Source organism: Balaenoptera acutorostrata, chromosome 18 (assembly GCF_949987535.1).
Source record: "Balaenoptera acutorostrata chromosome 18, mBalAcu1.1, whole genome shotgun sequence".
Classification (NCBI taxonomy): Eukaryota; Metazoa; Chordata; class Mammalia; order Artiodactyla; family Balaenopteridae; genus Balaenoptera; species Balaenoptera acutorostrata.
The window spans coordinates 48,183,681-48,196,421 of record NC_080081.1 but is presented as its reverse complement, the minus strand read 5'-3'; the positions used below and the strand labels follow the sequence as shown (position 1 = coordinate 48,196,421).

Genomic DNA, 12,741 nt, shown 5'->3' with positions numbered 1-12,741 from the left:
CAAAAAGCGGGGGCGGGAGGGATGTTGGCGCACGCGGGGTGCGGGGGTGGGGGTTGTTCTTCGTGATAGTCCCCTAGAAAGGAACACGAAACAAGTGTAATGTTCACCTTTCGGCTTCGGTGTCCTTTTCCTTCGGTCGCGGAAGGCAGCCCCCGACTGCAAGGCCTCCAGCAGACTATCCATCACTCCTGTCTCATCACCCTCTGTGAAAAGAGATGCAGGGAATTCCATCAGCCCTCGGGGTTACCATAGCAATGTCAAAGCATGCGCAGAAACTGGTGATGGTATGGTAGGGGGAAAAAAGATCAGATGCCAGGACTAAGCCAGCAATTTCAAAATATGATAGGACTTAACTCTCTCATAAATCAAATATCTTTTAATGAAATCTGCCTCATTAGTGCCTGTGTTACTGTCCACTAAAGAGAACCGAGTTCCACTGATTCACTTCAGAGCACTGCTTTTATAGTCTGGCGGCAAAATAACTTTAAATGGAAGGTGATTCTAGTCATATCTGTGTCTCAGGTTATCATAAATCACATTTTCCTTGTAGAAATGGGTTATTTTCAAGGCATCGGCTCCTTTTCTAAAATCGACCAGGTGTGGGAGAGTGTTTCTGTTGTCGTTATTGATATTCTGCTGTCTAAACTTATCATACAAAATTATATTTCCAGGCTAATTTCTGTGAACATGCTCCCAACGATTGATTCTTCATATCAGGGTAATTGTCCCCAGACTTTAGGTGACACAGAACAATCACTGCAAACTTTTACAGAATATATGAAAAGTTTGTCTTCTATAATGAAAAATAAACCAAAAGAGGCTCTCAAAAATCTAAAGGATTATATCACTTTATGATTAGTTTAAATTGATATTCTGTATATAATTGATGAAGATGTGGTTATAGAGCCATTTCTCTCTATCTGGTTATCTTGTAATAATCTATAGCTATTTATACCTGTCAATGCTAAATGTTATTTAAAGGAAGTGGTAAAAAAAAAAAAAAAAAAAAAAAGCTTCAAAGAAACCATTGGATCAACCTAAATTCATGAAAATGCCAAAGATTTTTTTTGTCCCTTAGAGAGAAGTTATTTTCAGGCATTCTCTATGAAATTGTATGGCTGGTATACAGTCATGTGTAAAGTACTAGAAAACTATTTTCCTCTGGATTTTTTATTTCTTTTTTTGAAACCCAATCCCTTTATAGGGAACAGATGACAAATGAATGCAGTAGCATACAAATAACACATTCATTTACAGTTTATAAACAGATATGTGAATATAAACATGTGTCAGCCCTTTTCAATCTGGTTCTGTTTCATTTTTAGAGAAGTACTAAACCTTGTAGGTGTAATCCAAAAACAGGTGGGTGAGAAACAGAGTATTTGGAGGTTGTTAACTTACATGTAAATTTAATTCTAAAGTGGCTTGATGGCTATTTTAATTAAAATACATCAAATATTTCAGCCACTTTAATTAGTAACTATCTTTGAAAATTTACACTCAAACTCAACTATATTTTTTCTAAAAAGAACTGCAGGTAAAGCTAAATATTTAAGGTTGTGAATATATTTCATTAGTAAAAGGAAACACTGAACGTTCTTTAGTAAGTTTGCTGTTGTTAGTGGTACTGATGAAGTGATGTGAAAGTATTACATGTGTATTATAAGCCTGAGCAGATGGGTAAACATGCTGATGCTGTTGGCAACAGGGATGCTTGCTGTGGGATGCGAGATACAAATATGGAGTGGGAGAAGGAGAGGACAAACCATGAAGTGCTGGATTGGATCTAAAGGTATCATTATTACACATTGGAAAAAAGAATCATACATCCATACTGATACTGAAAATTTTAAAATTTATTAAATATGGGTGAAGAAAAAGCTCTGCTTTAAATAAGAATGTCAACCAATAGATGTCAAAGATATAAAGAGGACCGAGTTCCATTAATATAAGAGATAGATAAGGGAAACAGAAAATTCACCATATCATAACTCACACAGTAAGAATTAATTAGGCAGAAATCATCAATGGTTACAAAACCCATTGTATGTAAGGTTATGGAGGAACATCGTATGGAGAAATCTCAAAGATATCACCTTACCCAACTAATCAAATTTGACATCACCAGTAATGGGGCACACTGACAATAATTGTCTCCTGAAGTGATGCACTGAGATGGACACAATATAAACTGTGTAAAAATATTTAACCTGGGAATTCCCTAGAGGTCCAATGGTTAGGACTCCGCACCTCCATTGCCGGGGGCACAGGTTTGATCCCTGGCTGGGGAACTAAGATCCCACAAGCTGTGCAGCATGGCCAAAATAAACAAATAAATAAAGAAAAGCTTAAAACCATCTTTAACAAAAACAAACCAAAAAAAGGACAAAAACAAACAAACAACAAAAAAATTTAACCTGCATCTAAATGTAAGGAAACAATCTTACAAATCCAAAGTGAGCGACATTCTGTGAAACAATTGGTCTGGGTTCTTAAAAATCATCAATATCATGAAAGACCAAGAAAGAGAAAGAGAGGAGAAAAGCTTAGGGAAGCAGCGTTCTAGCTTAGAGGAGATTAAATAGACATGGCAACTAAATGCAACACACAATTTTCCATTAGCTCTCGGGTTGTAAAAAAGTCACAGATGACATTGTTGGGATAATTAGACAAATTTTAAAATTTGCTGGGTATTAAATAATTATATTGTACCAATGTTAGCTACCTGAGTTTGATAATTATATTATGATCAGGGAGGATAATGTCACTGTTCTTAGGAGACAGATGCTGACATGTTCAGGCTCACTAAACAACTTACACCACAGTTCCACGTTCTCAATTTCATGCCTTTGATCATGCTGTTTTGTCTACACAGAACATCCTTCCCACTTTCTTCACCAATCTAACTCCTTCTCCTTCAAGAGAGATAACTGAGAATCCTTTCCTGACCTGTGTGTGCTGAACTGGGTGCCCCTCTGTGTCCTAATGACTTGTGGTACATATAGCAATAAATCCTTTACAATATTGTTTACTTGATGGTTTCTACCACAGAGAATTTGTCGAGGGCAGGGATTGTGGTTTCCATTTATCTTTAATACCAGCAAAGAAAGTGTTCATTAATGTATGCTGACTATATTAACAAATGAAGCACTAGCATGGTCAGCTGGAAGGAGTCACCACATAGAAGAAGAAAGGTCACGATGGGGAGGGAACGAGCGGGAGTACATTCCCACCACCACTGTAAACAGCACAGCTTTGTTCCCTCCTTTCCCTGGGCTCACACAACCATTCAGTTGCCAAACCTTGTTCATGTACATGCCGGTATCCCAAGAAGTGATCCATTGTTTCCTTTTCTGACTACACTTAATGCTGGTGGTCCAGAACTGAATTATTTTTCACCTGAAATATCGCATGAGTTGCCTAAAATGATGTTGCTTCTAGTTTCTCCCTAATTCTAATTCATCCCACAGAGCACTAAAGCAGAATTATGATCCCCTGGTCACAAATTTTCAATATCACTCACTTCCCACAATATAAAGTCCCAACACTTTCACTTGACCCTGACACTGACTCCAATTGCTTTCTAAATCTTATCTCTGGTTTCCAACATCACAATCTGTTCTTCAGCTAAAGGCAACTGCCTGTGATTCTCCACAAACATTTTCTCTCCCATCCATCAGTCTCTACCTGGAACTTCTATCCTTGGTCTTGTCCCCCAGAGCTAATGGCTTTGCTTGGCCTTCATTCCCCACTCCCGCAATGGAAAGAATAGTGTATCAGAGAAAGAAGATCTGCATTCTAGTCTGGGCTGTCAACTGGCTACAAGTTCCTACATGTTCCTGACATGTGTAATAGAGATAATACCTGTCTAGGGTTGATGAGAGGATCAAATGAGATCATACAAATGAAAGCAGTGGTAAATTGCTAAGAGATAAAAAATGTAGGGAAATAAATCCATAAATGAACTCCATAGTGCACTATAGGAAGTTTATGTAATATCTGATTAGGTTTTCAGCATTGTTTTAGATCCATTATAAATTAAATAACTCTTTAATAGCATATGTGATTAATAACATCATTTCTAAGGGAAGCTGTGATCAGAAATACAGGTAGACTCTTAAAATAATCCAATGTGTAAGATGGAGACAGAAAATGAAGATGTTTTTCCAAATGCTGAAAATGCATTTAGAATATTCATTTGACATACGTTTATTGAGGGCTATGATGCGCCAGAACATTACTAGGCATGAAGGATATCTAGGTCCCAAGAATTAACAAGAAATGTTTTCAGCTCTCCAGAAGCAGAACAGTGTGCTAGGTATGGGAGGGGTCTATCGGAGATGTAAGTTCTCCTAGTGAATTATGACCTGGTGAACAAGCAGGAGTTGGCCATGGCAGGAACTGGGTAGGGAACAGCATACCTGACAGAAGAGATAGCAGGTTCAAAGGCAAAAGTTATAAATAAAAACAAAAGTGAGGTATAATAAAGTATTTAAAGGACTCATTTACATTATTCTAATACAAACCAGGGAAATAAAAATTAGCCATTTTTATTGTAGACTAGAATTCAACTTCTTTAACTACAAGTCAATTGATATTCAAAATATTTATTATAGTCTCTCTCCTGCTGTTAAAACTCTTTTAAATAAATAGACTAACTGCAATAGTCAAAGCTGTGCTTTGTGTGAATAACATATCACCTTGCTTAATTTGTAAATCGTATTTTAAGAAGTCACACAACATCAAGGGAAATGGAGAAGGGAGAGTTAGGGATGAGATATTTCTAAAGGAGAATCAAGAGGATGTGAGGACAGGCAGAGGGGGATCTGCTAAGGAGATCACATGGGAGACAACTGGGCCATAGGAGAGAACAGTGGCCAAGAAACTAAAAGCAAATCTGCTGGGTTGACCATTTGGAAAAAGGATTGTTCCTAATTTCACAGACATGTCAGAGAGGTATACACAAATACCAAGCAAATTTTTTTTAAAAAATATTAGTATAAACCTAGAAATAATATTGTTGTCCAATAGGAAGTAATCATGGCATACTAACTGGAGGGGTGAGGAAAATGTACACCATTGCACTACTATAAACACTGGCTATTCGTTTGACCATCAGGTATGATAAAATTATAATGTGAAGACAGCAGAGGTAAAGGAGAAGGGGTATACGAGGAAAGTATAAGTGGGGAGAGGGTATAAGGGAACTAAACCTTCTACCACTTAGGAACTCAATGTCTAAAATGAAAAACTGACAAATAATAATCTAAGTACATTATCTAGAAATAAGGAAGAGGTAAATATCAGAAAAAAAAACCCCCACTAAGAATTAAAAGTGGTTGCCTCTGGGAAAGGGGAAGGAGTTGAGATGGTGAAGGAGAGTGTATTTTATTTTGCTATAAGCCTACTATATTTCATTTAGGAATGTGCAGAAATCACATTGATAAACATAAAGAAACTAAAAACTTCCTGACAGGATGAGGCAACCAAGAAGGAGGAAGAGGAGAGAAAGAGGTTGCTTCTTGACCTTAACGTGCTTTCCTATGACAAGGGGAAGAAGACAGGTAACAAATGGTCCAATATACAATGATGAGCATTGTGATGGAGATCTCCACCCAGGAAGGACACCTGGCATAGGGCAGAGGGAGAAGGGAAAGACGTCACAGAAGGCCTCCTGAAGACCTAAGACTTAAAGAAGTCTTTACATTTGCCAGAGCTTCCTGAAGAGGGAAGGCCCTGCAGAGTTCACAGAACAGCTGTACAGAGGACATGAAACACTTGGGAGAACTCCCATGTCCATGGGAATGGAGGGCAGGTTACAGTAGGGGTTACTGAGAGGTGATGCTGAGGAGACAGGTAGGGGCCAAATCACCAAGCACTGAACATGCCAGACTGTGGAGTTTGGAAGGGAGCCATTAACTTGTTTTAAATGAAGAATTAACATGGTCAAATTTCTACTTTACAAAGATCACTCTGAGAAGAGACAAGACAAAGGGCAAGGAAAATAAGGAGAAGGCAGGTTTCCTGGTTTAAGTCCAGGCAAAATGCGATTGTGGGAATCAGGTAAAGAACAGAGGCGGTGGGCTTCCCTGGTGGCGCAGTGGTTGAGAATCTGCCTGCCAATGCAGGGGACACAGGTTCGAGCCCTGGTCTGGGAAGATCCCACATGCCACGGAGCAACTGGGCCCGTGAGCCACAATTACTGAGCCTGCGCGTCTGGAGCCTGTGCTCCGCAACAAGAGAGGCCGCGATGGTGAGAGGCCCGCGCACCGCGATGAAGAGTGGTCCCCACTTGCCGCAACTAGAGAAAACCCTCGCACAGAAACGAAGACTCAACACAGTCATAAATAAATAAATAAATAAATAAATAAATAAATAAATAAATAAATAAAAGACCGTGAATTTCTTTAAAAAAAAAAAAAAAAAAGAACAGAAGCGGTGAAAAACGAAAAGAGAAAGGAGGAAAAACAGAAAAATCTTGGTCTGCGTTGATGTGAGTACTAAAAAATGAAGTCGAGGCTAATTTCCAAGTATCCGGTTCGGCCAGTTGGATATATGTTGGTGTTAGTCACCAAGTACTGAATTATTTTTGTTTCATGGTAGAATGGGGCTGAGGCAAGAGAAGAATTCAGTTTGGATATGTTGAGATCTTCATGAGATATCCAACTGCAGGTGATTAAAGGTGTCTAGAAGGATGATGGTTTCACAGGTTTAATACTTGGGGGAGAGGAATTAGTTATACTAACAAGTTGAACTTAGAAGCATACTGGTCATACTGGAAGCTATAGAAAAGAACATAAACATAGTAAAATGGTATTGAACACAGGTTTTGAATTTAGACAACTTGTATTTAAATTCTGGCTTTCCAATTAGAAATCAGTGTGGCTTTGGGCAAATTACTTAACCTTACTAACCTCCATTCTTTTTTCCTCAACTTTGATGTGTGACTAATAATAGCACCTACTACACAAGATTATTGGGAGGATTAAAGGAGATAAATCATGTGTAACACTCAGCAGAGTGCCTGGCACACCATAAGAACTTAATAACAGTTAATCTTTGCTGTGGTCATTATTGATGTTATGGCAGAGCATGAGTTCTGTTAGGAAGGGTGTGTGTAGACATAAGAAAAGAGCTGAGGGGAAGCCACATGGCAAGCTAATATGCAAAGGGGATTTTAGGAGGAAACAACTGTTCTCAACCCGTGACCATTTTCCATTGTGTTCACTTTGCATGTGCTTCCAGAGCTCCCCTTTTCACTCCCACAGTCTCTGGCACACTTTCTTTAAGTCTCATCACATTTGATATGACTTTAGTAGTAGTAAGACATATAATAACCACCTGGAATTTGGCATGAGGATAGGGAAGGAAAGCTCAGTTTCTCCAAAGAATTGTTGAAAGTGTGCAGCTGATACTCAAAATTCAGAGACTCAGAATTTAACCCACCTCTTTCTAAAAGAAACACAAGACAGTTGCCCCAACAAAATTACATGAATTTACTGTTCATGCTGCTAGTTATAGACCTTCTGGGGACAAGGCTGTATGTGATTTACTTGCTAACCTAGTTCAGTCTTTAAACTTCTAGAACAAAGCTCAAAATACTACTTAACCCAGACAGCAAAAAGACAGGAATAACGTAAAACAACATCTTTGAACATGTCTTAATCTAGATGTGAAACTGAAAATTTATTTGAGTCAAGGGAATTAGAAAGCCAATTTTCATTGGGATTTAACTGATAAAACGATAATTAGAACAGTTCTCTCGTATATTATAATGACTGGCTCAACCATGAGAAGTGGAATTTTATATTTAAAAACCCAATACTTTAATATTTCTGGCTTTATTCACTATTCTTCATTATTTGCATATCTTGAATTAAATATATTTCCTGTTACAAGTTAGAAGGAAAAATGTAGAATCTTTTACAATGAAGTAAGGTTGTTTTTCTTTTTTCCAAAAAAAAATTAAAAGCAAGGTCAAGGAGCCAAAGTGTTGGGCTTAAATCTTGGCTCTTGCCAGCTGTGTGCCCCTTAAAGACCATCTTGTGCCTCCCTATTTCCTCCTCTATAAGATGGGGATAATAATAGTACGTTCCTCAAAAGGCTGTTGTGAGGATTAAGTGAGCTAATACATGTAAAGAACTTAGGATAATGCCTCACACACAGTAAGGCTTCAATAAATATTACTATTATTTTTAATATTATGATGACTCTTCTTTTTCACTAATATGGCACACATTGCTGAATGGCCAGTGCAACACATCCATTCCCTACCCTCTCTTTGTCTGCTTCCGCTACAGAGGCTGGAAAAGTTAAAACCTCATTTTGCAAAGCTCCCTTGTAGTGAAGCTGAGGGTGGCCCTATGATACATTTCTGACTGATAAAGTGTAAGTGATCACCTGTATGGTGCTGCTAGAATCAGAAGAGGCAGATGCTGATAGCCACTCTCCCCCTTCCTCCTATCTTGAATATCTACCGGAGCTGTGACAGCTGTGGCTGCCGTCGCACGTTGCTACCCCTTCTCGCTACCTTGAATATGCTTGGACCTGTGACAGTCATCATAACTCTGAGCACAGACCACGGGGCCACTCTTTTAGTTGCTCTGGATAAAATATAAGGCTATATTTTTCAAAGCTTGAGTGAAAAATATTTTGCAGATATATTTGAATGTGTAAACCATAATTATTATACTATTTATTACATTGTATTCAGATTGGAATCTAAATTATTTCATGTCTTATAGTAAGTAGAGTTATAGAGATATTTGTAAAATAAAGAATTTTTCTTATATGAACTCTCCAGTCTCAAAAAGAAAAAAAAAAAAATCCATTACTGGATGTCATGTATAAAGCGTGGTTCTATTCTAATTATACAAACAACCAAGAAAAAGCAGTAAAATAAATATACTGTTGTATATAAATCAAAGTGTATTGTTATTAACTTTTAATTTCCAAATTTCTTATGATCTAGATTCTGTTGTAAGAAAATGATTTTGGCATCATAGTCATTCAGCTTAACTCATGAAGATATCTAATTTACCTTCTTCTGGAATTTTTTATGAAAGTTCTTTCATTTTAAAAACTAATATAAACAATTGACCAAATTCCAGAAAAATAAGTTACTTGTCTGCTCATTTAATTCTCCTCTCAAATAAAAAGGGCACAACCACTTTTGGAATGTAAGCACACTTAAGGCACAAGATTTAAACAAACCATATAGTCAATGAATGAGTTTGTCATTACGAAATATTATAGCAAAAACTTAGTTGTGCTGTATTAAATAGACATCCAATATTAAAAAAAAAAAATACACCAAAACACAACTTCAATCAGACAGACAGAATTTCCCAAAATGTGTACCACAGAATGCTAGACCCATGAGAAGCTCTGTGTGTGTGTCCATGTGTGTGTACTGTGGGGGAAGTGGGGCGGTTCTGTTGTCAGAAATGCCTGGAAAATAATGTATAGTATATATCGCTCCTGGCAATTCATATTGAGTATTGAAACGAAATTCATGGTTGAATTTCACATTGACTACGAAAACTCAATTCATGATTCATGATAAATGTGGCATTTCAAATCAGTAGAGGATAAGAAAAGATTCAATAACTACTATGATGGTAGTTTATTTGGATCCCACCCTGCTACTTACACCAAAATAAATCCCAAGTGGATCAACTATTTCAACATTAAAAAATTAAATTGCAAAGTATAGCAGACAGTATAGAAAAGTATATTTTTCATTAGTTCTGAAAGGAGAAGATCTTCCTAGGAAATATCTGAATACCCAAATGTCATATAGTTTGTACTAAAATAAATGTCTACAAATCACAAGAACAATAGAACAAAGTCTACACATAAACAATGAAAGGAGAAACCAGGAAAAAAAAAAATTGAAAACAGGTATTCCCTAAAACTGATTTTCTTGAAATAAAGAACATTATGACTCAGGAAAAAAAAAAAAAAAATCAACAATCAATAAAAAAATAACAAAAAATCAGGCAAATAATATGTTCAGGAAATCCATCATAAAGACAAACAAATAGGGCTTTTATATAGAGGATATAATCCACAACATCATTCATAATTAAAGATTTTCCAAGTACATCAATGAGAGATCATTTTTACCTATCAGCATGGCAATAATAACAACTGAGGATAATTGGTAAAGGTTGGAAAACAGATCATTCCACACATTATTGGTGGAAATATAAAACCAATGCAACCTCTTGGGAATGCAATTTGGCAATCTGTATCAAAAATAAAATTGCACATACCATTTGATGAAATGATTTTTTTCTAAGAAAATTATCTTACTTATAACTCATGAATGCAAGGGCATATGTACAAGGATGTTCATTACAATGTTTATAATAACAAGTGATTGAAAACGACCTAAATGCCCATCTGCAAGAGACAGACTTAATAAACTACGACATTCATATACTAAAATATGCTGAGATGAGGAAAAAATAATGAAGCATATTTAAATTGTTGATATGGACCATATCCAAAACATAGTAAGTGAAAAAAGCCAATCACTTATCAATGAGGACATTGAGTACAGACCTTTCTATGATCAAAGCAGAGGATAAATTTCCTGACTTCCTGCTTAGCAATTACTCCACCACATGATGATGAAGAAAGGCACTACCTAATCATTCTTTCTGTGTTAAATGTTTGTTAAAATATCTCCATGTAAGTATCCAAGTGACCAACTCTGATTAGCTTGTTCACAGTGACCTATTCTAACAATTACTAAAGAAAACAAAATTTAAACCAGTATTGACTCCTTGGCAAAAAGAACATTGCCAAAGTTGTGTGTTGTACAGGGCTGAGGGGGCTGAACAGAGGTCTTCAGATGCAAAAGTACAGAGTGTCTGGGGAAAAATAATGTATCTATTTAAATACATATGTAGATGTGAAATGATAATGACATTTAACAAGATGTGACTCTCACTCACAGTGAACACCCATGACCCTATAATCACAAAGTAACCCAGAGAGGAAAAGGTTAATTACATGGTAGAACACCACCATTCTAAGCAGAAGCTTAACTTGTCACCCACAAGAGCTTCATTTTATTCTGAGAAATTAGTCTGACAGTGCTTAAGCTTGGCAATTGATTACTTCCTGTTGAAAATATATTAGATATATTTTAAACTTGTTTTAATATTTTCATATATTAGAAAATTTTGAAAAGACTTTTCAATGGCTTTGTTCTTCATGAAGTTTTTGAACAAAGAATGAAATGATTTCAGATAGAGAAAATAAAAATGTTTATTCAATACCAAGAATCAAGGGGAGGCTAAGCTAGGGAATAGAGGTGATTTTGCAGAAATTTTCTTTCAGGAGAAGCTGGGACAAATGGACTTGAGGCCATGAGAGGCCACTCTCAACCAGCAGTACCTGGAAGAGTGAATAGGGCCCAGAGGGAACTACTAGTCATGTTGTGACAGCAGCATATGGTGCATACTGGAAGAAGGGGAAAATAAGGTCAGGAAGGGAGGCTGAGGGAGCTTGGATTCAAGGCTGAAGAACTGCCATAGAATGTTTTTGAAAGGTGTGAAATAATCAAAATTGGACTTCACTATGATTAAAGCTGGCACAGTGTGAAGGTGTCAAGCCTGGGTGACTGGGAAAACAGTGATATCATTAACCCAAAATGAGAACATAAAAATCAGGTTTTATGTGGAACATGACAAGTTAGGTTTTAGATGAACTGATTTTGAGGTGCTGGCAGAATAGTCAAACCCTTTTGTCCAGGAAGTAGTTGGAAATATAAAACTATAAAGTCTGTAGTTCAATTCAATTTTACAAATGTGCACTAAGGGATATGCGGCAGGCACTGAAACCAGCCCCTGCCCTGTTCTCATGGGACTTGCAGTCTTAGGGCAATTTCAACACATAATTCGTCACTACCTGTATGACGAATGTTCCAAAAAAGAAAGCCAAGTGGTATGAAATTGCTTAATACAGAGGCAGTAGATTAGAGGTATAGCTATGGCTGCCCAGTGATGATTTCAGGGGTTATTCTTTGGTACTTGTATTTGCACTTAAATTTCTGAAGATAGGTTTTATTTGTACTTTAAAACACACGACCCTATAGATAGCACAGTAAACAGTGGCAATTTGTGTATTAGTATTTTGGGTGCCAAGAATGCTCGTAGTCAAGTGCCACCCCACTACTGCCGATCCTGCCCAAAGTAATTTTACTAGATTCAAGTTCTAGGTTCATTTCGAATATGAATTTGTGGTTCAAAGTATTAAGTATTCATTATTTTTTCAGTTCATTTCAAAGGAGAAATACAGATTTCTTCTGCAAAAATATAGTATTCCTTCCCCAATCAGATGCAGGAATTATGACATTAATATTACAAACTGAAGATATTTGAAAGTCCTAATCAGGTCAACAGCAACATATTTTTGAAAGAAAGGAAGTCAGAAAAGATAATAAGGCAAGTCTGAATGAGTGGAAAGTGAGGAGGAAAAGGAATTGACATATGCTTTGAGAAAGCAAATAACACAGAAAAGACATGAAAATGGGAGACAACTGAACTTTTGATTAACTCATTAACAATTGCAAAGAAACTGGAGGCAAAAATGTGCTAAACTCTCTCAAGAGAACAATGGAAGTTTTTCCCTCAGGTACAAAAAGCTGACAAAATGAATACAGAAGCCCCCAAATAAAAACTGATATTAGGTAAGTTTGAGAACAATTTTATTTAGAAAAGAAAAAAT

General features: G+C 36.7%; 1 protein-coding gene across 1 annotated transcript in view; it reads right to left on the bottom strand.

Annotated features, from left to right (window-relative positions):
- Positions 1-12,741, bottom strand: part of DIAPH3 (diaphanous related formin 3) — a 577,679-nt gene that overhangs the window by 133,930 nt on the left and 431,008 nt on the right. Inside the window, exon 26 of the mRNA XM_057532925.1 lies at positions 108-203. Coding sequence (XP_057388908.1) covers positions 108-203 — 96 coding nt within the window. The remainder of the gene's footprint in view (positions 1-107; positions 204-12,741) is intronic.